A 24985-nucleotide genomic window follows, 5' to 3' on the forward strand; every position below is an offset into this window, starting at 1 on the left:
TATAGTTTTTTCAAGTTTCGCGCGCATGCGAGAACCGTATATTTTGCGATCAATATCACCCTGAGAGGGCACTGCGCGCGCAATATTTTTCTGACATTTCCTGTAACTATCTCTTTCTACTATTCGGATGACGGATCTCTTTCTCGTTCCTTTTGTGACATTTTCGCAAGTTGTGCATTAGCTCCTGGAAATTTTATCAAAAAATTACATTAGGGAATGGTCGGTAAAGTTTTTAAGTCTAATAACCGTGATATAAAATCTATAATCGTGGTTAAGTTTTTTTGTGCCAAGTGCAACTAAACTATCAAGATTCCGCCGATACTTCAAAGCCTACCCAGTGGGTGGCTTAATTTGGTAAGCTTCTTTTAATTAATTAATTATATCTTCTAGTTAAACTGGTTTCCAAACAATTAATTCAAGTAGATTCGTAATCCCTGTAGCCGCCACCTGGCGTTATATTTTGTGACGATTGTCCGTTGCTGTAGTATTTACTGTGAAACATTGGTATTTGGTATGGAGAACACACAGTATTACTATAGAGTATAGCCTCATATTTATATTTATTTACGTTACATGAATCGTTTGTAAGGTACCTGAATCAATATTCTCCTTCTAAACTCAAAAGTTCCAACAAAAATGAATCACCACTATTTGCCTTGTGACTTTTACGTCACTTATCGGATTCGTAAACGTGTGACATGAGTAGATTGTAAAATTCTTTGAGAATCATTAAATTGATTTGTAGCATAAAATTTTCCATAATAAGCAATTACCAAATTTATAATACTTAAATCTAATAAATTTATTTAATTGATTTTGATGGTTAAGTTGAACCAAATCTATAGGCTCTTGCAGATTATATCTAAGTTTTGTTGAGATAGAATTTTGAGAAATTTTTCCATCTCTGATGTAAGGGTTCTTCTAGGTGGAGTTTAAACGAAAACTTATTTAATTTAAAGGTTAAAGGTTAAAGTGTTAAATATTAAATGGAAGTTGATAAACTTACAACCGTTATAATCATAATGATATTTTCTAGAGCAAATTCTTTGAACAAATTCTTCTGCTGTTAATAAGTTATACATTTTTCATCTACACCTTCTATTTATAATTAATGTTTTTAAATGGTAAAGAAAAAGCGTGTTTAGAGGTTTATCTTTTTATTTTGCATGGTGGATTTTTCATGGTTTTCCTTCTTGTTATATGTTGAAACACGCTTTTTCTTTATAGGTCTGAGGAAAAATCAAAAATGGAAAAGAACAGAGATTCTTTTTTTATTTCAAGCAAGAACCAGAATCCTAGTAAGAAGTATCCTAAAGAAATGAAGAGTTCTAAAGAAAAGCAAAACAAATTTGATAAAAATAGGCCAGGACTACCTGAGCCAATGGAGAATGGAAAGAAACCATTTGACAAGAAGACATACAGATTGAAGAAATACAGCAAAAAGTATAAGCTTGAGCAGTGGGAGGAGCAAAGAAAAAAGAGGTTGCTCCAAGAGTATGAAAAGACTGTAAAAAATGATCCAATGGTTGGTACATATAAACCTAAAACATTTGATCAAGATGTTCCTGACTCAACCAATGTTGGTAGATTTGTTAAACATCCAGATGTACTTGAAAAAGAACTTGCAAAAACTAAAAAACATCCCTTTACTAAAGCAAAAGAGCAATTTAACAAGGTGAAAGAGGAAAAATTGAAAAAGCAACAAGAAAAAGAAAAGTCCAGACAGGAAAAAATGCAGAAATTGCAGGAATATAAAAAAAAGAAGCAGGATAGATTTAAGAAATTAAGCAAAAAAAATAAGAAAGGACAGCCGGTTATGTCAGGCCGCATGGAGTTATTACTAGAGAAAATTAAAAGTGCTAATTAATTTTTTAAATCCCCAAAATGATTTTTACAAAAAAAAAATATTCTTGTATTTGAATTTTATTTGTGGTTCTATTATTGTTACAGCACACATATTGTTGTGTTAAATAATATCAAGTGTTTAGGTTAATCCACACAAATTAAGTTATGCTAATTTGCAGTGTTTTTATGAGAACTTAGATTAATCTTATTATGATGACAAGTTGGTAATGTTTTCTTCTAAGTAATAGCATTTAAAAGGTTTGATTTGTTGTATGAAGTTTTTTTAAATGTCATTGTTTAAACTTGTGTGTTTTTGTACAATTTGAAATAAATGTAAGCGAATTTATATTGACTTCCTTTTTTTAATGCATATAAATTTTTATGTTGAGCAGTTATAGTCACGTTATCATCAGTTCAGAGGCATTTAAAAATAATTCTGTCCAAACTAGCCTAAGAATCTTTTAATCTTAGACATAATATAAAGTATTTGAGATACAGAATTTAGATTACAGTATGTTGATATATTTGTTTATTACTACATTATAGTGGTTATAATCAGATAAAAGTGAGATGAAACTTGATTCAATGTTTATCTTGTATGCAGGTTCATAAAATGGCATTTGTAGTTCACTTCATTGGTTATCTTAATGAGAATCTGGGTTTTATGTACGGATTAAATAGATCTAATTTAAAATGTTTCAACTTATTGCAGAAAAATATTGCCATTATTAGAGTATAAGCTGCTACTTTTTGTGTACAGTCTAAAAATTAGGAGCGAAATTTGTCGCATCTTACAACTTATTATCAACAACGAGAGGTAGTAATTTTGTACAAGGCAAAATATATTGATAAATTCCATGATTATAACGCTTGTCAGACGCAGATCAATTTGCGCTATTTATTATTGCGTAATAAAGGACCCACTACGAATCGGTTCGTTTGTAAAATACTGGTGCTAAAATTAATCTTATTAATTAATATTATCTCTAAATAAAGACAGTGTGACACGTTGTAACGATCACTGCAAAGGATTTATTAGAAAAAACGTCGTAGTTATATTTTAGTAAGTGTCGATTTTTTTCAACTTTTTTATAGACATAAAGTAGAGTTTATGAAAATATATACACGTTCACTATTTACTACATTTTGAGTTTTTTTATTGTATCCACAATAATTTATTTGCAAGAATGTGGTTGGTACAATCTGAGTTTTGCTTATTCTGCTACACATAATGGTGTAAATTTATCTTACATAATTAAAAGAAAAATTTTACATTAATAGAAGTTTTAAGTCCATTTTTAAAAGCTCTAGTAGAGAGATTTTTGAATGGTTTTTGTAAATTATTATAAAACAAGAAGAAATGTTTTAAATATATTTTTCATTTTAGAATGAGCACACCCCAATCGATATTAATTTGCGAAATTAAATTTTGTTCCGTGTAAATTGGCTAAGATCACAAGTAAATCGGGGCGTCGCGGTTTGATAAGTTCAGACCTAAATGTCGTGCCAGACGTGTGATTTTTATAATGCTAATTAGCTTGTTTAATTTGATAATAAACAATAAAGCTAAATAAACATCCTACAAATCTCACTCGTGATAAAAGCAGCGTTTAAATTGTTCAAACGACAGCCATTTTGATCAGTTCGCCGCGCGCTGGACGACTGACAGATTGATTTCATTCTAAATTTTAAATCTAACAAATATTTTTCTATTAGTCAACGTTGACTACGATTTTTGTTTCTTTTATCTTCTGCATAATTTAGCAACAACCACGCGGTTGTTGCTTAAAAGTTTGTTAAAGCTTTGAGAATTTCGCTACTAAAGGTACAGGTACGTATTATTTTTGACACATTGATATTATATTTCTTTTGAATTGTGTAATTTGCACTGACACTACCCGTACACTACGTAGCGTAGCATAACGTAACGTTAGGAAACGTAAAAAATGTCGCGTAATATTGGCCTTGCTCGATAACGTTGCATGACGACATGACACGAGCGAGGTCTTTGCCACTTATCTAATGTACTTAGATACTAAAAATCATTTTGGTCATGCACACTAAATTGATTCGATTCACTATTCTCAATGGGGACATTAATGTAATGCCTCAGTGAGAATATTAACACATACGTCGATGTTCAGTTGAGCCTATTTTTTAACGAATTGAATATAAATGAATATGTCGATCTTATTTTATTTGTTACTTGATACGTGTGAGACGGTGTGTAATGTTGCCCCGCCGTGTTACAGACAGGAGCGGGCTCGTCCGGCGCGTGTAGCGGTGCCGGGCGACACGCGACGCGCTGCTGGCGCCGTGCGCTCAACGTTGACCCGCCCTGGCTGCGGCGCACGCCGCCCCGCTGACGTCACACGCACAAGTATGTACACACGCAAAAGCACAGGCACAAACAAACCTCAATTGCGAAAGCAATATTGGACTATCCTCAGAAGGATGGACACGGGATAGATGCTCGTTCTACTACTGGAAGGTCCTGCGCAACGGGGAATGCCTATATTTACAATAATCGCGATGGCTTTAAACTGAAAGCAAGCTGTGGTAAATGAATAATAATTATTTTCGTAGCTGACACCCGTGGAGTAGCGCTACCGGGTCACCGACGCACAGTGCCAAGTGTCCGGGCGTAACCGAGCAAACGAAAGGTTGACTCCGCCGTTGCCCGCATCGAGAGGTCTGTTTCAAATGTCGCCGGCGAGTTGAGTCGCTTTAGTAAACCGAATTGACTCGTATCGTTTTTTGTTGAAACCGCAGATAAAGTAGAACCGAATGAAACCCGGCGCCATGCGTCTGGCCGACGAGGAGCGCGTGTGTGTGATGGAGGGGGAATGGAGCCCCACGGGAGTCATCAGACAGGTGGTGGAGGAAGGACAGGAGGACCCCTTCTACGTCATGGACCTCGGGGAAATAGTGCGTCGCTACCAGCACTGGAAGGCTATGATGCCGCGCGTCGAGCCCTTCTACGGTGAGTCATCCACCTCGTCTGCGGTGCCTCCCTTCGCTATATTATTCGATTGCTCATTTGATTTTATCTTTCTTACGAATGCAGCCGTGAAATGCAATGACGATAAGCTGCTGGTGCGGACGTTGGCCGCGCTCGGGACGGGCTTCGACTGCGCTTCCAAGGCGGAAATACAACTCGTCATGGACATGGGCATTAAGGCCGAGTGAGTGTTTACGAAGATTTAGGAGAAATAAATGGAAGTAGCCGTCGGACTCTTAATTAATTTAGTTTATTTAAATCAGGCGCATAATATTCGCGAATCCCGCGAAGATGGCGTCCCACATCCGCTACGCCACGGCCCGAGGAGTCACCACCATGACTTTCGACTCGGAGGCGGAGCTGCACAAAATCAAGCAGATCTCGCCCGACGCCCGGTGAGTACCCGAACGACACGAAACGTGCGACTTCGCGCCTTCTTCATAGAAGGTATCACGTAAACGGACTTCCGCAGGCTGGTGATCCGCATCCGTTGCGACGCTGCGGCGGCCCAGTGTCCTCTGGGCATCAAGTTCGGCTGCGAGCCTCTCGCGGAGGCCCCTCGTCTGCTCAAACTCGCCGCCGTCCTGAAGCTCAACGTGAGTACCGGCTCGGTCGCTTCGATCGGCAATACGCGCGTACCGATTTTCACGAAACGCGAACCTTGCAGGTGGCGGGCGTCGCCTTCCACGTGGGTTCCGGCGCCGGCGAGAGCGCCGTCTACGCTCGCGGGATAAAGATGGCGCGCATGCTCTTCGACCTGGGAGACACGCTCGGCCTCGACATGCGAGTGGTCGACATCGGCGGAGGCTTCGCCGGCGACGCCGACTCCGATCTGCGAGACGTGAGTTCGCCGCTACGTCGTCCCGCCCTAATGAGGAGACGCCCTACGTCAACTGATGCGGGGTTTCGCGACTTGCAGGTGGCCCGAGTGGTGAACGCGGCGATCGAGGCGAACTTCGGCGAGCGCGAGGTGCGCGTGATCGCCGAGCCGGGCCGATACTTCGCGGCCGCCGCGTACACGCTCGCGACCATGGTGCACGCCACCAGGCAGGTAATGCTGCGCTCTCCGTCGCTCCCCCCGCTCCCCCCCGCCGGAGTGTCCGTTCGAGAAGAGGTTCACGATTGTGACGTTTGTTCCAGCTGACGAACGCGTCGTCCGAGTCCCACACGATGTACTTCATAAACGACGGCGTCTACGGCTCCTTCAACTGCGTGCTCTACGACCATCAGACCGTAGTCGCCGAACCGCTGGACGTGAGTCGCGGCAGCCATTTTAATGAGTCCTTAGAGCTCGATCGAGGGAGATAAATGATCGATTGTTAATATTCAGCCCTGTGACTCCCGGCCCGAAGCCTGCTCCGTGTGGGGTCCGACCTGTGACGGCTTGGATTGCGTGATAGCCTCCTGCCGCCTCCCCGCTTTGCGCACGGGACAGTGGCTGGTCTTCAAGGACATGGGCGCCTATACGCTCCCCGTGGCCTCCGCTTTCAACGGGTTCCCCGTGCCTAAAGTCAAGACGATTGTCGATAAACGACTTTGGTGAGTTTGAGTCTATTTCTCTATTTGAATAGTTGTTCATTATTTTTTGATCCACCATTAAATCATAAACTCACTAATTCCAGGGCCGTTCTAAAAGAGCTGTGGCCGTTGAACGAGGCCGACGTGACGGTGGACATCTGTCCCCTCGGCCCCCAGAGCCCCGAGTCTTTGACCCCACGCTCGGAAACCCCTTCCCCCACTCTGGAGAGCCCCCATCACACCGTGTTCGTGGAGTGCGCGCTCAAGTAGTGAACCCCGGAACTCGTTGCACGTTTTAGCACTTGGTCATTTTATTTATATTCAATTTAAGTGGGTTTTATATTCAGTGTGTCGAAAGCATCCCCAAACGACCGTCGCGCGACTATCATTTTGTAACAATTCATATTTTCGTATTTTAAGAGTCTCCGGCGTATATTCTTTATTGAGGTGATCGGTATATTTGCGTGTAACGCGTCGTTTTAATTAAATGTAGTGCAATAATGTTTTACGTATCGCTTTAACTAACGAGCACTTGCAACAATTGTTTGTCTTAGCCGATTGTCTATAAACATAAGTGCCCGGGAAATAAAGTGCCGCCACAGTATTATTTCTGTCTCTGTCTGTCTAAATACAAGGAATGAGATAGATATATTTCACACGGTTGTATTATATGAGTGGCCCTTATGTGTTTGGACAATTATATAATCGTTTTGCATTTTATTATTAAACCTTTTCAGCATTTTTTGCAAATTTACTATAATTAACTGTTACATAGACATATTCATTGATTTCGATTGATTTAACTTGTTTAGTGTTTGTTTGTAGTGATACAATTAAATGTATTCATTGGATATTTTGCTTTTATTTACAACGACGAATTTCCTTCTGTCCAACGACCACCGTTAATGTTTGAATAAAAAAAAAAATTGACGCCATTTTGATAAAGAGTCCTGTCAAGAATAAGGAAACCCCGAACAATCATATTTTCAGACCCAAATGGTGCACTACAAACTATTGAAAAATTCCTTTCCAAATGAAACTTTGTTATCCTATTATTTGCGAAATACGTGATAAGCTTTTGATATTATATCTCAAAGAAATTACTCCAGTATAGGTCGGTTATCGAAAGCTGGCGGGTTCACAGTACTCACACTAATGCAATTTCACATACAGTATGTTTCAAAATATGATTTTTTTGCCAAGCTATATATTTTAGTCCACTCTGGTTTTAGTAAGGTTGGGTGGGTTGTAAATAAATAAAAATGTGTCAAATACATATAAATATTAGGTGCATACGAGGGTGGATCCAAAAGTTCTAAGCCAGACCAAGAACGTGAAAGAGTAGTTCGTGTAAATAATTTTTCATTTTTCGACATAAGCTCCATCTAGCTCAACACACTTCACTTTTACTTCACTAACTATTCTTTCAATACTCCTCTTAGAAACCCCAGTCGCATCTGATGTCAAATTAAATATAAAATTTTTTCATTAAACTGTTTTTATTAAGATGCTTAAAATAATTAAAAACATTGTGCACCATTTCACGAGATTGCCCTGGTAATGTTTGAAAAAAGATCAACATGTATAAAATAATAATAATATAAAACAGTAAAGGCAACGTAAACAGTAGCAAAAGAAAAACAATAACTGTCTCTTTTATACTCATAAGCTTGACCGAGCGCGAGAGAGACGGACAGTCTTTTCGAGATGTATTTGTGATTGTATTTCAGTTTGACATCACGTCTCGCGCTTATTCACAGACACTACACAAGCACAAAGTGTAAATGTGTTGAAGCCGCCAGCTTTAGATAAAATACCTATATCATTGGATGGATTCCAAGTCACTGTGGGATATATTTAAAGTTGTCACTTCTATCATTTCCAGAATGCCTTTAGGACACGTATGCACACCTCATCATTTAGCAAGGCTTCGTATTATTGATAGTAATATTTGTTAGTGTGGATAAGATATTGGTGATCTCGACCATATTTTCTTTTCTTGTTCACAATATGACCCCACCTCCTTTCTCAGTTCCTTACAATTACCTACTACATGTTCCGTTTCCGACTAAAATCTCCTGCCTTTTGCCTTAGCCTTTATTGTATTATCTTCTTTCATAATCAATAATTTAATATTTATTTACATATTGTGTTTTTAACTAGCTTATCCCTGTTTTCTTTTGATGGCTTTGTTTATTTTTTCTCGCGTGTAGTTTTTTTTTTTTTTTTTTTTTTTCCTTTATGGCTCTGGCACGGTTTGTGCATTAGCCAGTGTCAAGTAGGTTCGCGTGTAGTTTCCGTACCTTTTACTTGAAAGTTGAAACTGGCATAAATTTTAAACTATTGCCATTAAAAAGGCAAACCTCGTATTTTTAATCTACGAATGTTTCAATAATGTTTACCGCCCTCTATTTTTCTAATTATTGTTGTGTCTATGGAGCTATTATTTGGCGGGAAGCTTGATCGCGGCTTCATTTCATAGAACTAACCAATTACTTTAATAATTTATTCAATACTTTGTGAATTTAGTAATAACAATGGCTATATCTTCGCAGTCTTGCCGAATATGTTTATCAGTGTCTGAATTCAACGTTTCTTTATTCGGTACTTATTGCACAAATACAAATATGCGTGACAAGATATTGGTGTGTCTAAAAATGGTTATAGAGAAAACAGACAGACAAAATACTATTTGTTACAAATGCGCGGAGAACATCGAACGATTTTATGATTTCATAACGACTATAAAGAAATCGCAGTGCGTATTCGATAAACAAGAACATTTTTCAAGACGTCCTACTTCTATAAACACTCATATAACTTCCTATATTCGAGAGGAAGTAGTTGACGCCGATTGCACTTTTTCATGTATGGAGCTGAGACGTAACAACGAGAACAAAGAGTCAAAGCAGTCGAGTCCATTTTTTTCATATTTCGCACCTCCACCTCCGTTTCAGAGAGCATATGACAATTCCCGCACGTGTTCTCAAAATATACAGATCGACGACTGTTTGAAACGTAAACCGGAGAAGCCAAAACAACTTTCAGGCGATATATTTGAGTCTCAACCTGACTTCGAGGAGTTGGATCGCTCTCAATGGAAATTGAGCCGCGATCAGAGTCTCATGAAAAAAATAAGAGAAAAATGTTTCGGTCGGTCGGATTATTAATTGAAGAAATTACAAGCAGAATAATATAACACGTACCACACGTCCACAACCAATTAACTGGTTTTAAAAAAAGCCCTAATTTTGTGATTTATGTAATGATTTTTAATATAAAAAATGTCATAAAAAGTAACTTGTATTATAATTTATTTCCAAATGTTTTAAAATAATATCAGTAATAAACAAATTTTCGTTGCAATGGTAAGGATTAAAAAAAAATATTTTTACATTTAATTGAAAATACTATACTTAAATGGTATAAAACTTTTATTCAGTATTCAGTATTATACATTAACGGCACAAAATTGCCATCGATTACAAACTAACATAACAATAGTTAATATTGCTAATAGAAAGTTGAAATTTACACGTATTTAATACAAACTAGGGTACATATGACCTTTCTTTTAACAATAAAACAGAAAAGGAACAAACGCGCAGCGCACATTATTCAACAGCCATTCATTTCGTAAATTTACATTTTCAGAATCACATTCAGATGTTTTTAATTTGGAAAAACAATAAATAACTAAATAATTATTAGTTGATTCATTAAAGTTATCAAACAAAAAATTTCCGACCTACGAATCACGAACTCATGTATATTTCATATATCCTTGGATTATTTTCACTGGAAAATAAAAAGAAATCAATTTCACGGTCGGAGCCCCGAGGACTCGTTAGCAAATTTGCACACTGGATCCGGCTAAGTACATCTGTAGGGCGTTTCTGTGGGGCTCGTCCATGGCTGCGATTCTCGGGGGAAGCAATCCGGGGTTAGACTGCGACAGGAGCGACAGATTCTCCACCAGGTACTTCTTCGGATCTTCTATACCTACGGAACGGATTTCGGGAAGATTATTATTTTTAGTCTATGTTCAAAAATCAACAACCTTCACCGACGATCGACTCACTGGCCAAGGGGTCGGCGCTGTTCGCGCGTGCGCAGGCCAGCTGCGCGTACTGCGCTTGATAGCCCGGAGCGTCGTCCACCTCGATGAAGTGGTCGTCCGGCAGAGAAGTCTCGTCCACGGGCAGCTCGAACAGAGATATCAGGGCCTGGAACGAATCGAGTCGTAAATCAGATTTCGCAGAAGGAACGAGAGGACGGCAGACTCGAAGAGCGGCGTCACCTGCAGGAGGCCCGGCCAGAGGTGCGCGAGAGGCCCCCGGACGAACCGAGCGCTGTCGCAGAGCAGCTTGACGCAGCCCACCGCCGCCGCCTTCCGCTCCAGGGCCCCGCTCACCTTCTGCAGATCCGGAATAAGCACTCGCTCCACGTACATCGCGAACATGCTGCAACGGAGAGATAGCCCGCGAATCATTCTCGCCGCTCCGCTCTCGGCCCTCACCGTCTACTACTCTGACGCACTCACTTCGCCTGGATGGAGTCGATGACGTCGACGAGCGGGTCGGCGCCGAAATGCGCCGCGAAGAATCCCAAAAAGGCGATCAGACCCCGAACGTACTTCGTCGTCTTCGAAGAGGAGAGCCTTTGGAACAGCAGTGTCATTATCTGCTTCGTGTATTGCTGCATGTCGGTGCTGCGAGGAAGAAAAAGAAAACAAAAGAAGCTCGAATCGCGTTTAACTCGTCTCGAGGCGCCGAAGGATGGCGAAGGACTCACGTTCCAAATTTGTAGAGCATCGTCTGCACCAAATAGAACCCTTCGTGGTCGTTGGTCTTCGAGGCGATCAGCTTTTGGAACACTCCCAGCATCGCCGGCTGAAAAGAGTCGTTTTTTCGTTTTAATTCACGAATAAGGAAATCAAACCTTAAGCGAAGGTGAAATCCAGTCGCCTCACCAGTTTGCCGGACGTCCTGACCAGGTGTTCCCTGGTGGCGATGAAGGCGCAGAGCAGCCTCACCAGGGGCCGAACGTTGGCCGCGCGCTCCCAGAGAGGAGGCGCGACCAGGCACGGCAAGAGGGCCCCGTACGCCTCCCCGTCCCCGCCGGCCCCTCGCTCCCCCCGCAGCTCCAGCAGCAGCGACAGCATTTGGAACACGTACGGCATGAATTCTGCGAAACGTTTCAAATCATACAGCTCTAGGGACACGTCGAACTCGCGTCGCGATCGTCGCGTCGCTCACCTTGCACGTCGTTCTGCAGCACCTCTTGGAAGATCGGGAAGAGGGCGTCCTCGAAGGCCGCGATGGCCTCGGGGTTCGCCTTCACCACCAGCCTGGTCACAGTCACTCGTCATTCCCGACTCGATTAATACAAAATGCGGTCGGAGTTTTCCTACCGACAATAGTGTGCAATACTTACGAAACGGACAGAGACAGAGTCTCGAACAAGTAGTGGTTGAAGTGGGGCTTGCAAGGGTTCTTGGTGACCACCGCCAGCAGACTGGCCAGTTTGGGGAGGGCTTCGCCCAGGTAACTCAGCGCCGACTCGCGTAGGCACGAAAGGGTACGGAGTATGGCTGAAAATAATTTTCACTCATTGGAAGCCGCGGACTTCGAGCCAAAAGTTAATATTCAAAAGCTTCGAAGGCGCACCTTTCATGACGTATTCGTTATGCTCCGTGGGGTCAGCGGCGGTTCCTAGAGCGTTGAAGAGGGCCGCCAGCAAGGCGGGGGCGTGCGGTTCGATGACCTGCCGGGGCACCATCCCTCCCGCTATCACCTTCTCTACCGCGCAAGCGCCGTACGTACAGACGACGCCGCGCCCGTTGATGTGTCGGACCTGTCCGCGTACGTGCCGTTACACTTTGCCGTTTATGAGTATGAAGTGTAAAATTGCGCTGACGCTCACCAGAAGCGGGAAAGCGGTGACGAGGAGATCGTTGGGCAGAAGCGAGCGGAACGTCATGATGTACTTGAGGGCGTCGGCCTTCAGCACCGGCACGTCGTTCACTGGAGAAAAATTCGAGGCCCCGTTCATTTAACGGTAACGATGTACGCTTCGAGGCGAAGGCGACGAGACTCACCGTCGGGCTTGTCCAGCTCGGGTAGAACGTGCGCTTGCGCAAACTGAGCTAGGTCGACGAGGGGCGAGGCGCGCGTGACCCCGGCGGCTTGAGTGCTCCCGCGAGACGCCAGCGACGTCACCAAGAACAGAGCCGTGTCCTTGCCGCGCCACGCCGTCCTGCCGCTGTCTTCGTACTTCTTCAGCATCACCTGTCGAGCGAACACCCTTCGGGTTAGCGGTTCTCGTCCTTTCGTGGAACGACGTGAGCTCGCGTCTCGCGTCCGCTACCTCGACGTATTGACCGAACGTGGCCATGATCTTCTGCTCGTAGTGCACCGCCAGAGTCCTGACGAGGTCGCAGGCGGCTCGACGCCTCGTGTCCACGTCGGAGCCCTCGATGTCTCGCCTCACGTACTCCTCGGGGTTGTCTTCGAACAACTCCATATCCGACTCTGAAATGTCAAATATTCAGAAGTCATAACGGTCAGTGGACGGTCTGCGAGGAAACACCGAAGGGCTCATCGCTACGAACCTCTAAACTCCATGTTGGGTATGACGACCTTTTCGCAGATGCTGCTGAGTGTTGCCGGGTCTTCAAATAGACTTTTATAGCTGTTCTTCTCCGCAACTTTCGCAAGGAATGTTAAAGCGTTTGAAACTAACTGCAATTTAAAAGATGTGAGTCACATTGTTCTTTGAAAAACCATAATAAGAGCAACAAAACACTTACACCATCATATTTAGGCTGTGTGCTGGTGGACAGCAGCACATTCCAAACGGCCGTAACGAACCCCGGGGCGTAGGGACCGAATTCCTCTTCATATTTCAGTGCATACAAAGCTGCACATTTGCACACCTCAGTGCGTAGTTCTTCCATTACCCCAGGCTTATCGTCACTCTCCTGGCAGGAAATCATTTTAACATTGAAGACAACAGTATCTGAATAAAAGCAGTGCTGGGTGCCTCTTACTTTGTATAAGAAAGAAAACAAGATATATATAAATGGTGATTAAACCCCCCAGCTGGCATGACACTCTTACATGGTAATATCATTGCTTTGCACACAGAGTTAAAAAAAAACATGGTTGGTTACGCAAAGCATGAGACAAGCAATAATTTTTACTGAGCCATTTTCCTACTGTAGTCGTGCTGTTGTAGTTTAGTTAAGAGATACAAAACTCCATACTTACATTCGTTTCTAGGCACGGGACCTTGACTTGTAGCAAATTCAGCAAATTAGGCATCCATATTGGCATATTATCCTCGAAGAACTCTGGCAGATCTTGGTAATTGAGGGAGTAGAAAACCTTGCATATGAGCACTAGGGAGTTGTATATTATCTTCAGTGCTTGAGGATTATCTGCATGTTTTGCTGTAAGATCTATGGTAGCCTGAAATTGTTTCAGAGAAAATTGTAAAATAAAAAAATCTCTCCATTCACAACGTAATATGTATCATATGACGTGAAGTGAAATTAAAATTACGCGAATACCAGATTTAGGTCACAAACCATCTTTATAGGACCTTCTGCTGACCTCACATCCATTCTCTCCCTCCCTCCGACCCTCCTTTGTGTTTTGCCAACTACGCGCCCTCCACAGCCGCACTTTGTCTTTCTTTGCGTCCTACCTTAGGGTACCCTTAAGGGACCCATGGGCTTTTAATCAGATGCTCCAGATTCCGTTGCTGACTTTATCGCCTCAGATGAATACCTCAATCTGAGTTTCATGTGACATTGTGGCGGAATATGAAATTCCACCCATATCATCTCGACATCCGTCTGATTTGGTTTTGTAGAAACAACTGAGAGTTTCTTAAAGAATTTTTCTATCACCTGTATGTGAAGCCAGCTGCCCTTCATTGATTGATTGAATATGTATCATCCATAAAATATTTTTCCAGAACCACATACATATACAAAAACACACATAACATATGCAAAACATGCAATTTCTTTAAAAACCTCAATACACTAACAGTTAGACTCAAAAGCATTAATTAAATTATGTCTAATGGCTGATTAATAATTAATTACAAATCTAAAGAACACTATAACCTCAGTAGCAACTTCATAGTTAAATGACAATTATTAGTGAAAACATGATTTAAGATTTCTTTACAATTACATATTATTAGTTAAACATCTAACAGAAGGACCTTTTTAGCTTTCATTGAATTCATAGTAAAGTCATTTAAAACTTGATTAAATTACTTAAGTAGCTTACTCTTAATAAACAATTTGAGTATAACTGCAAGTGTGAATTCTCCACATAGTTTTAAAGGGCTCAATAGATTTTATTCAAGATTATTTAAACAGATATACCATAGGACATTATTTTACAAAATTAAGGCTAACACAAAAACTTACAACAAATAAGTCAGTCAATGGTTTAGCAAAGTTTTCCAGGACATGCTTTATTTCTTCCCAAAGCTTTTGTGATTTAAATTCATATCTGTAGCGTTTGAACAGTGAATGAGCTGTTCTTAATATTCCATTTATAACATGAAAATCACCTGTAAAAGCAGTTTTTGTAAATAAGGATTTAATGCTTAAATATTAATTACACATAAGAAAGAAGGTATACCTGTAGCGAACTTTTCAACCATTTCTGATATAAGACCGGGCCATCTTTCAGGGAAGTCAGTCTTGCCAATAATGGATACAGCATCACTAAATTGTCTCTGAATAGACTCAGGTGATTTTAACATTAGAGATACTATGAGAGTTTTGATGGTTTCCCTGTCAGCTGCATGAATGCGATCCTGACCAAATTCCTCCTTAAAATTTATATATGATTCTAATTATAGCTAGATAGAGCAAAGTTAAAATATATTCTTAAAAATTTACCAACTATCTGAAAATATCTATATAACTCAGAGAATATAATATGAAATTACATTTGATTACATTATAACTGGTCAACATGAAAGAGGGACTATGTGAGTACTGGAGATGTATATTTATTAATTTCTTACCACAGGCCAATTTCTCTTGATGTAATTTTTGAATGTAATAGCTGCAGCAATTCGAATTGTAAGATCTGCAGATTCTTTGTCAATGAGGTGTAATAATAGTATAGCATAGTTTTGGTTAATTTCAACACTCTCTAAGAATTTTTCAGCTGAAAAGAATATAAAATTAATATTTATATAAAAAAGCGACGAGTAATATTCTAATTATTTTTTAAAGTAATATTAAATTTCACATGTTACATTATAACGAGTGATTTGTAAAGCTACCTTTCGGTTTAGGTTAGAAAAGTGTTTATATATAATTTTACGAGTTATATATAATAATACAAAATATATACATTTATGCATTAATAAATATGTTGAATAATGATTGTTTTAATGGATAAAGAAGTTAAGCACACATACCCGGCCTTCGAATGTTCGGGTCCGGATTCAGTGTTTGTTGTAAGTAATTAGCTAATGTGGCGAGGTTTTCATCAGTAACTTCCATTATATGACAATAAATTCAACTGCTTGGCCGTTGAAATGTTTTATATCAAATAACAATAAACAATAACTTTTAAAAATACTGAGATATAGACATATAGTTCGCCGTTCGCAAGTGGGAAATTGAAATTTCAATTTCAAATTTGATTGATGTCACAGACTACATAAAACTTCAAACAACAATGAACAACATTCTGTGCGAGTTTTGAGTTTTAGGGTATGATTAAGAAAGAAAACTTAGTGCTAATCGTCTGAATCCCACCCGTCAAAAATGTATTGGATTTTTATAATAAGTCACATTTCGCACAAAGTCATGTCTCTCAATTTCGCTTGCCCTAATACTCCTATACACAGATATCCAGACAACACAACAAACAGATTTCATAAAGTGTCACGAAAGCTTTTAACGTTAACACTTTGACAGCTGTAATTCATGATCTGACAGATTATTATATTACATTCAAAGTTTTGAAAAATTTGTTGTTGAATTTTTTTAGGTGTTGTGAAATATGAATTCATAAAGTAAATTGTCTCGGAACTCGACTTGTTACAACCTTCACACTTAAACAAAATTGATTATAAATTGTGTTGCGGTCGCGTCTGCTATCATTTGTTAACGATCACCCGGTGCTGTTCGTGCTTATCATTTATTGAGCGTTTAAGTGACTGATATATATCAAGCCACAATTTCTTAAATATATATCTTGTGCTTAGAGTCAAAACTACGATATGAGTCAATCACGTCTTGCTTCTTGTATACCGCTGCCACTAGACAACAAAGCACTTTCAAATGTAGTAGAAAAAGCAAAAGATTGGGCACTGATGCATGGTGTGGGGATGAGAGACAAAGCACACTTCTCAAAGGATACCATCCAGGTAAATCATTTTTAAATTTTTAATTATACCAAAAAATTATGTTTAATTCGATGATCATATACAGTAAGGTATTTGAACACTACCCAACTTACTTCTAGGAAGATAAAGTCTATATTGAAGCATCTCCCTGCCAGCAGTATGCATGCTCCAAATGAGTAAAAATTATTTTAGATTTCTACAACTGAACAATATTATATAATTTAGACTTTTATCTAAATATTATTAATATGTAGATAGAAGTCTGTATGTGTTAGTTTCCCACAGTATGTTTTACCTGTTATAATACCAATTTAAAAGAAATCTTATTATTTAATAAATTAAACCATATTATTTACATAAACTATTGAAAGTTACTTGACAGATTAATTTTTGTAACATAAATTTAGATTTTAGATGTTTTAATTGTTTAGATGCAATTTGTTAGATTTTGCCTGAAATCAAAGAATTAAATTGCCTAGACTTAAATAATAACAAAAATATAAGAATCATCAAAAATATGTATATGAAAATTGTGGTTGAAACAAAAGTCACTTACTTTTAGACTTTTAGACTACAAAATAAATATTGATGTTAGTACTGACATAAAGCAGAACTGGGATTTAAGATGTAAATGGTGTAAATGTACATTCTTAATTTTATTATAGTCAGTTTATTTCTATTTCGAGAATGTTTTTATTGATAAAGTTATTAATTGGTTGTTCTAGATTGCTCCTTTTGTGTTACTGCCATCACCTTTTCCTAGAACAGAGTTCACAAAAGCGGTGGACTTGCAACCAGTCTTGAATGAACTAATGCATAAGGTAACTTGTTTTATGTTCTAGTCTGCAAGAGGTCTTAAAACTACCTCACTAAAATGGACAATAATACTTTTTAGCGATAGATTAATTAAGAAAATGATAACTACTTGATGATATAAGCTTGTTAATTCAAAGTATTATGAGTACTATCCAGTCTATCTTAATTTATATGTTCTAGGTAAAGTGCCTGACCATAATGGCAATATATTAAAAAATATGATTTTATTTTGTATTTATTTGAATTGTTCTTATTAAAATATTGTATGTATTTTAATATATGAAAAAAGCAAAGGGACAGGATTCGCAAAATAATTTTATATTCTTTTTTAAATATTAACAACAACAAAAAATTATTATCAATTATCTTTACTTCATTTTTTTTTAAAGTGCAGGTCAATTTATGACCCATTTATTAGTATAACTAGAGATTTTGTCAATGACACAACATAATGCAATGGCTTTGTGCAATATCATAGTGAAACCACATTTTGCACAATGGTTACTATCGATTCTTGAATGTGCAACTTTCTTTGTTAATATCTTTAAATTGTTTGTTTGTTTGTTCCATAAATCCATTATGTTTCTTTATTGGGTAAGAACAGCTACCTGCTGCCTCGTTGTCATGCAGGGTGGGTAACAAACAAAAATGCCAATCACAATTACATTTTAACAGAAAAATAGCATTGCATATTAAACATAATATTATTTTAGGTTTCCCATGATGATGAATTTCTCGAAAAAACCCTTCAAAATGCTCTTGAAGTTGACGACTTTACGGCCAAGTTATATAACATTTGGATAAAAGTTCGCGAAGAAGGAATAACACAGGTAAATATACGTACATGATATTTTAAAAAGTGCGTTCACGATTTTTTTATTGGAGAACTTGTTGAAGTTTGTTTTAAAATTAAAGATTCTGTTGTCAGGGCTTTATAAGTATTAAGGTTAGATAACTTATAGAACAACCAAGATGTATGTGTGTTAGCCAATATCATTAGGGATGCTGCGATCTGACATCATGCTGGAGTCGCGTTGTCCCCACACTGAGAACCAGTGTGCCAAGCACACTCCATACTGTTCCTGGAAGCAGGTGGAAATCAACAGTATCGCATCCGGTTTCGGTCACCTGGGACCCGTCTCCAGGGAGATACAAAGGTAGCCCACGGATATTGCTGTATCGTTGTGCCAAAAATATACACTAAATCATATGAGATTATGATGCCGATTTCTGGTGTATGGTTATGTAGAAATATAGTCATCTTCACAATAATATACTTTATCACCTGTAAGTTTATAAATGTGGAAATGGCTTGAGTAGCGGTGTAAGGTCAATAACCTACTTTTTGTTATTTTAATTATTAATACGTACAATGTACATATTATAGATCGTGTCCGGTTTTGTCCTCGCAAATGAACGCCGATTGATTAATGAAACACATTCGACAAAGATGGATAAATATTTAACAAGTTATTATTAAGTCAGTTGTAAATTCATATTTAATCGGTTTATGCAATGGTTATTATTATTTATATTTGTCGTAAAATATAACATTATATATTGCTATTGTTTTGTCTGACGAATTACGTTCTTAAATGTTGTTTAGTGAAGATAATAGTTGTATAATAAACTGTTATCGTTTTAGGCATTTTGGCATAACGAACGGACAATGTGGGCTTTACAAGATATCGTAGATAGATGAATGTTGGCGATTAACATACTAACTTTTGCATTTTGTACATATCGAGACTGCATTGTCTTGCAATTAATTACCTTCACGTAGATACAATATATTTATATAAAACCGATATATATGTATATTATACATAGATGAATTATAAACAACATTTTGGTCGGATTAAAACGACCACCTTCTGTACTCGTAACCTCAGAGACTGTGAAGTGAGGAACTTTGGAATTTTGTGAAATATAAATAAATACAAGTAACTGATGGAAACACTACGTAGGTTTAAAATTGTCGATTACATAATACTCAAAATATGTGTTAAAAAGTTTCGAAACGTTCGCTAACTCAGAAGCAACTTGCAAATGTTGACAGAAGAAAAGACACGATTTAATAACATTTGTCGCATTGTTTCCTACGTACGAGGTTGAGCATCACGGTCAATAAGAAACGGAAAATAAATTAATCTTGGCGTATTTACTTTGTTAGATAACACGTTTTTTTCTATTTCGAATTCAGTATGGAAAGACATTAAACATGCGATGTCATTAGTTTAAAGAGTGACGTAAACTGAAGGGAAATGATTCTTGGGAATCCAATAATGATGTCTCATCAGATATTAAATAGCAAAATGCTACGTCATCATACGTTGCTTCTGATTATAAACGACTTATCGTGATCAGGAAGATACAACTGTACACACATTACATAGTGACAGTTATTTTGATTTTCGAAAGAGATTAGTTAGAAGATTATTTAGGCTTAACTCACTTTAGGCTTTATTTTTATAGTAAGGTTTCGGAGCTGGTTACGGGATATCATCTAGTATTATTAGCAATAAATTGTATAATAATAAAAATCAGCGTTGTAGATCACAGCACTTAATTATTAATAAGAAGGAAAATAACTATTCGAATAAAATGTTTTCAGTCTCTCAGCCTGGGTCTATTTCGCTCCGACTATCTGATGCAGCAACCGGACAGCAATCGAATAAAACAAGTGGAGTTTAACACGGTGGCAGCGAGTTTCGGCGCCATCACCTCTTATCTCCCCACCATGTTTCGGTATCGACTTTGTTTGACGTTACTTAATGGGCTTCGATCTTTTATGGAATAAAAAACTTGATTCGCAAAGTGCTAAGCTAAATGGTGGTATGGACTCTCGGCGTCAAGAGTGCATTAGCAATACTCGTTGGTACGATTTACGGAGACTGCGATACACAGCTGAAAAGTATTGTATTTGCGAATGCTCTACTATTCATCCGAGATCTACGCCCATTAAAGTAACTGTACGTTCAGTTAACATCTCTCATGTGTTTGCTCTATCTTATCTATGCACGCTGTCATTCATATTTTTTTCACTTAGTTCGTCGCCTTTACACTTTATTTTCTATGCATTTCAGTCTATCAGCATGTGTCTATTTTGTGTATGTTTGTTTTATTTTTGTTTTGCAATAAATAATAGTATTTATTATATTTGAGAATAGTTGGCGTGTATTAACGACCGGCGTGCATGATTTTTGGCTTCCGAAGTAACTTGAGAGATGTTCCCTGACCACGCCTGCATTGTCGATAAGAAAATAATATTGTTTATGGTGCCATCGCTTGTTTTAATCGATACGGTTTGCACAGGACGGGTTAGATGCACATCTTTCAAATGCTTTGAATGCGAAGCGGGTTCACAAAGCAGAATAAATTAAACATAAATTTAAACATCACTTATACGGATCGTTCGGAATGACGGTTCCATATAAGATACAGTTAAATTTGAATTTTAAGTACCTCAAATATTATGTTATGCTTTTATTTTATCACACACACACACACACACATCTGTACTCAAACATAAAATATCTGAATATAAGCATGTGTATGTTATGTGTAGTCTTGTGATGGGTACCGAAACGTTTAGTGTGATCAAGTCAATTGTCACACCTGACATTTGATTCGATATTTAAACTTTTGAATGATTCTACTACACATTTTGTCATATTTTGTAGTAAACCATGTAAAATATAATCATAAGCAATTGTTTTAAATGAATTAACGTTTTGGTAGCTTGTATCTTTTTGTCTGTTATTTGTAGTCCATTTTATATTGTGTAGATTAAGTTTGTCGTGAATTGTAGTCTGTAGTAAGTTTGTTCATTTTTATGTTTTTATAATTCCAAAGCCTCAATTAAAGGTTAGGTATAACCGTTTCCTTATTAACAATAGCATTACCTAGAAGTTACCTATCAGCCTTTAACTCTATCTAGGCTTATTCCCCGGAAAGCCAATACAATACTAATATTAAATATTATTTTATGCCTTTTTTAGACCTTTTTATTGGTTTTCTCGAAACAGAATAAAAAAATAAAACTTTCAAGTTTTGATATGTTTTTGTTTAAATCTTTAAGAAAGCAGTATTTACTTCAGAAGGCGTGTGTTATTTTTCTCAGAAGGTTTCAAATAAACACTAGTTTTCAATGACTACCTCATTTTTTGTGTATGATGTTACTAAGTTAAATTGTTGCGTTTCAGTTATATCTTGAGGCAGTTGGGACATGGGGAACTTATCAAAAACGTGAGTATGCTTTTTAATTAGTGTCATTTATAAACTGACTGGAGCCCCGGACTTCACGATCACAATAGATTTTGGTAAATCTTTTGAATTGAATAGAGACACGCGACAATTTAGTTATTTATTATGTGTATTAAATACATTTATTATAATATCTTTTTTCACCGAGCACACTTATTAATTTTTTAAATTATTTGAGAATTTGAACTTTCAGATGCCAGAAAACAGAGCCCTGTCAGGTTTGTGCTCGGGTATAATCGAGGCCTACGACATGTTCGGTGTTCCCTCCGCAGTGGTGCTCTTCGTGGTCGAAGAAGTCTCCTACAATATTTGTGATCAGCGGTTCCACGAGTTTGAGATATCCGAGAAACGGCCCGATATTATGGTAATTTAGTCTCGTTAAGAACTGCAGAAATGACGTTAGAAAACATTGAAACTACCGAGAATATGGCGATAGTGATGAAACAACTATCTACTTTCAATCATCCCACTGCTTCACAGTCACAGTCAAATACCGACTACTACAAGTAAAATGTGTACTGCTATTGTTGTACCAATTTAAAAAAAAATAGCGATAAGTTATCAGTTGCCAACTATCGTTCCGACTACATAAGTTACTTGAAATACTTGAAAAACAATTAGAATCAAAATCTTAGAGCCGTGCCCTTCATCGTAAATAACTTTCCTATTTCCAGATCTACCGGAAGACGTTAAACGAAATCCACGAAGAGGCCGAGTTGAACGACAAGAAACAGCTGGTCATGTAAGTAGTCGGTCGAGGTACTCGGTGAGTGAGCTCGTCTGACGCGGAGTCTCTGTTCACAGAGAGGGTCGGCCCGTGGCAGTGGTGTACTACAGGTCCGGCTACGAACCGGCTCAGTACCCCTCGCAGAAGGAGTGGGACGCCAGGCTCCGGGTCGAGAGATCGTCGTGAGTTCCTTTTCGTTCGTTTGAGACTGCTCGCGTTCGAACCCGACTCTAAGCTCGACTACGTCTCCAGGGCCATCAAGTGTCCGTCGATCCACTACCAACTCGCGGGCACCAAGAAGGTGCAACAGGCTCTGGCGGCTCCCGGAGCCCTCGAGAGGTTCGTGGCCGAAGGGGAGCTGAGGGCCCGGGTTCGGGACATCTTCACGGGACTCTACTCTCTGGACTTCGACGACAGCGGCGAGAGGGCCGTCGAAATGGCGATCGCCGACGCCGAAAGGTCTCGAACCGCTCCGTCCTCCGACGGGTTCGATCTCGGCGGATTGACTGGAATTTCTAATATTTCAGATTCGTATTGAAACCCCAACGCGAAGGAGGCGGAAACAACTTGTACGGCGCCGATGTGAAGGAGGCCCTTTTGAGGATGAGACACAGTCGCGAACGAGCGGCCTATATCCTCATGGAGAGGATATTGCCACCCTTGGTAGGAAAATTTATAGTATTATATTTATTTGGTTAATATTTCTATTAAACCGATTTTTGTTCGTCGCAGATATCGGGGTACGTCGTGCGTCCGAACGCAGCCGTCCCTCCGTCTCTATGCGACCTGGTCTCCGAACTCGGCATCTTTGGAGTTATTATTGGGTTTGTATTTCTAATTCATTAACGAATTTAGGTTACGGCTAGATGTATCTCGAGCCACTTATAGACCAGTGCAGATAGCCTTTAAAATAAATAAAAAGTGAAAAAAATTACAGTAGGATGAAACCAATTAGAAAAGCAGGGGAATATGATCAAAATGAAAGGAAAAATAAATTACGGTCGATCTGAGGTCGGGAAGGGGTAGGGGGGGGAGTTTTAAGGGTAAAAAACGGTTTATCTCGATTTCCGGCAAAACTACAAGTCCTATCGAAGAATATAATAAGTAAGGAAGGGGATGACAGGTCTGGGCGTTACTGCATACGATTTTTTGCGTTTTCTGAGAAGATTTACTATGGTAATATATATATATTTTTTTACCATAGGAAAGTAGAGATTTCAACGAACTGAAAGCACACCAACTTTTTGAAAAAAGCTGAAATTTTGACGTCAGAATTTTCGATTGAAAATTAGGGTGTTATTTCGATATTAATTCAAAATAAGGTGACCAAATAAATATTTTTAATCAAATAAATTACAGTGTATTTGGGACATAGAAAGGTAAGTTTTCACGAAATTTCGTTAAAAAAAAAATATTTTTGTTAAAGATAAAAATAAAAAACCAAAAACTTGGTTTTTTGAATTTTTCACATAAATTTTGAGGTTATGTGAAAAATGTGTAAATACAAAAGTTTTAGATCTTTTTATTACCTCCAACTTTGCCATTTAACTTTCTTCGATAGGACTTGTAGTTTTGGCGGAAATCGAGATAAACCGTTTTTTACCCTTAAAACTCCCCCCCCCTACCCCTTCCCGACCTCAGATCGACCGTAATTTATTTTTCCTTTCATTTTGATCATATTCCCCTGCTTTTCTAATGGGTTTCATCCTACTGTAATTTTTTTAGGTTTCAAAAATTATCGGCACTGGTCTATTAAACGAAACGAAATCCACAGAAGTAAAGAGAAGATCTACAGCAACCGCCAAGTGGGTCACATGCTCCGGACGAAACTAGCGGACGCCAACGAAGGGGGCGTGGCTGCGGGTCTGGGGGCTTTGGACTCGCCCTATTTACTCGATTTATAGTAAATCATTGTTATGCTTATTTTTTATTTCTGTTATTTCTAATTTTAACGTGAATTTTATGTTTTTTATATTGTCATCAATATTGAATCGAAACTATAAATACGTAATCCTTTACCGAAAGTCTAACAGAGCATTAAAAAATTGTTGTAAAAATATTGAATTACGATCACGTAGTTTGTTTTAGTTGACGAACTGTTTTCACCTTTGACTGTTTTATTTACAGCTGAGCATAAATATTGAAAGTATTGTTTCAATTCAATGTTTTATGTGAATTTAATTTTTATACTAAATGCATTCCGATGGCATATTATATAAATTCTATTACTTTTTGTAAACTTGAAATGTAAAAACGCACATTAAACTTTGATATTGTAAATATTGTGATGTTAGGTGCTATTTACAGCAAAATGATGGGTATAATTTTAATAAATAACTTTATAAATTAAATATTTGATCACTTATTTTACTTTAATTAAAATTATCTTTAGCAAAATGTACAGCGAACAGGACTAC

General features: G+C 38.5%; 3 protein-coding genes and 1 long non-coding RNA gene across 9 annotated transcripts; 2 read left to right on the plus strand and 2 right to left on the minus strand.

Moving 5' to 3' along the window:
* The first annotated feature begins 115 nt into the window (after positions 1 to 115).
* On the plus strand, positions 116 to 7215 carry LOC125050124 (ornithine decarboxylase 1-like). 2 transcript variants are annotated; one of them, XM_047649739.1, is made up of 12 exons: positions 116 to 354; positions 4098 to 4225; positions 4432 to 4537; positions 4618 to 4828; positions 4913 to 5030; positions 5110 to 5241; positions 5319 to 5442; positions 5514 to 5687; positions 5766 to 5897; positions 5987 to 6100; positions 6177 to 6385; positions 6469 to 7215. In XM_047649739.1, the coding sequence occupies exons 4-12, from the start codon at positions 4633 to 4635 to the stop codon at positions 6632 to 6634; spliced, it is 1365 nt and encodes a 454-aa protein (XP_047505695.1). In that variant the 5' UTR covers positions 116 to 354; positions 4098 to 4225; positions 4432 to 4537; positions 4618 to 4632; the 3' UTR covers positions 6635 to 7215. The 2 variants fall into 2 exon arrangements, with proteins under 2 accessions (XP_047505695.1, XP_047505696.1); XM_047649740.1 differs by lacking the exon at positions 116 to 354 and adding an exon at positions 3294 to 3676.
* On the minus strand, positions 294 to 1396 carry LOC125050125. The gene is made up of 2 exons (XR_007117101.1): positions 594 to 1396; positions 294 to 491 (listed from the first exon to the last, which is right to left on the minus strand). It is a non-coding gene; the product is annotated as an uncharacterized LOC125050125 (long non-coding RNA).
* A 2565-nt stretch (positions 7216 to 9780) lies between the features above and the next one.
* LOC125050507 (exportin-2) lies at positions 9781 to 16046 on the minus strand. Its single transcript, XM_047650402.1, has 19 exons — positions 15824 to 16046; positions 15422 to 15567; positions 15031 to 15223; positions 14814 to 14959; positions 13636 to 13836; positions 13176 to 13346; positions 12978 to 13107; positions 12734 to 12897; positions 12465 to 12654; positions 12290 to 12390; positions 12034 to 12220; positions 11801 to 11957; positions 11623 to 11714; positions 11337 to 11551; positions 11159 to 11256; positions 10908 to 11075; positions 10665 to 10827; positions 10446 to 10590; positions 9781 to 10366 (listed from the first exon to the last, which is right to left on the minus strand). The coding sequence occupies exons 1-19, from the start codon at positions 15906 to 15908 to the stop codon at positions 10212 to 10214; spliced, it is 2907 nt and encodes a 968-aa protein (XP_047506358.1). The 5' UTR covers positions 15909 to 16046; the 3' UTR covers positions 9781 to 10211.
* A 297-nt stretch (positions 16047 to 16343) lies between these two features.
* On the plus strand, positions 16344 to 24919 carry LOC125050508 (glutathione synthetase-like). 5 transcript variants are annotated; one of them, XM_047650407.1, is made up of 13 exons: positions 16345 to 16780; positions 17485 to 17580; positions 18289 to 18405; positions 18563 to 18712; positions 20190 to 20323; positions 21781 to 21823; positions 22035 to 22205; positions 22516 to 22583; positions 22646 to 22750; positions 22821 to 23027; positions 23096 to 23231; positions 23301 to 23392; positions 24343 to 24919. In XM_047650407.1, the coding sequence occupies exons 1-13, from the start codon at positions 16634 to 16636 to the stop codon at positions 24470 to 24472; spliced, it is 1596 nt and encodes a 531-aa protein (XP_047506363.1). In that variant the 5' UTR covers positions 16345 to 16633; the 3' UTR covers positions 24473 to 24919. The 5 variants fall into 5 exon arrangements, with proteins under 5 accessions (XP_047506362.1, XP_047506363.1, XP_047506360.1 ...); XM_047650404.1 differs by lacking the exon at positions 20190 to 20323 and having other exon boundaries at positions 16345 to 16536; positions 16619 to 16780; positions 18563 to 18732; XM_047650406.1 differs by lacking the exon at positions 20190 to 20323 and having other exon boundaries at positions 16344 to 16780; positions 18563 to 18732; positions 23301 to 23450; positions 24321 to 24438.
* The last annotated feature ends 66 nt before the right edge of the window (positions 24920 to 24985 follow it).

Source organism: Pieris napi, chromosome 6 (assembly GCF_905475465.1).
Source record: "Pieris napi chromosome 6, ilPieNapi1.2, whole genome shotgun sequence".
NCBI lineage: Eukaryota > Metazoa > Arthropoda > Insecta > Lepidoptera > Pieridae > Pieris > Pieris napi.

Bases quoted from the DNA above. Each gene is read 5' to 3' on its own strand.
- LOC125050124 (XM_047649739.1), top strand. From the start codon at position 4,633: ATGAAACCCGGCGCCATGCGTCTGGCCGACGAGGAGCGCGTGTGTGTG. The intron at 5,031-5,109 runs GTGAGTGTTTAC...TATTTAAATCAG, and splicing joins GACATGGGCATTAAGGCCGA to GCGCATAATATTCGCGAATC. The intron at 6,101-6,176 runs GTGAGTCGCGGC...GTTAATATTCAG, and splicing joins TAGTCGCCGAACCGCTGGAC to CCCTGTGACTCCCGGCCCGA.
- LOC125050507 (XM_047650402.1), bottom strand. From the start codon at position 15,908: ATGGAAGTTACTGATGAAAACCTCGCCACATTAGCTAATTACTTACAA. The intron at 15,568-15,823 runs GTATGTGTGCTT...TATTCTTTTCAG, and splicing joins CCCGAACATTCGAAGGCCGG to CTGAAAAATTCTTAGAGAGT. The intron at 10,828-10,907 runs GTGAGTGCGTCA...TCTCCGTTGCAG, and splicing joins ATCGACTCCATCCAGGCGAA to CATGTTCGCGATGTACGTGG.
- LOC125050508 (XM_047650407.1), top strand. From the start codon at position 16,634: ATGAGTCAATCACGTCTTGCTTCTTGTATACCGCTGCCACTAGACAAC. The intron at 17,581-18,288 runs GTAACTTGTTTT...ATATTATTTTAG, and splicing joins TGAATGAACTAATGCATAAG to GTTTCCCATGATGATGAATT. The intron at 21,824-22,034 runs GTGAGTATGCTT...TTGAACTTTCAG, and splicing joins ATGGGGAACTTATCAAAAAC to ATGCCAGAAAACAGAGCCCT.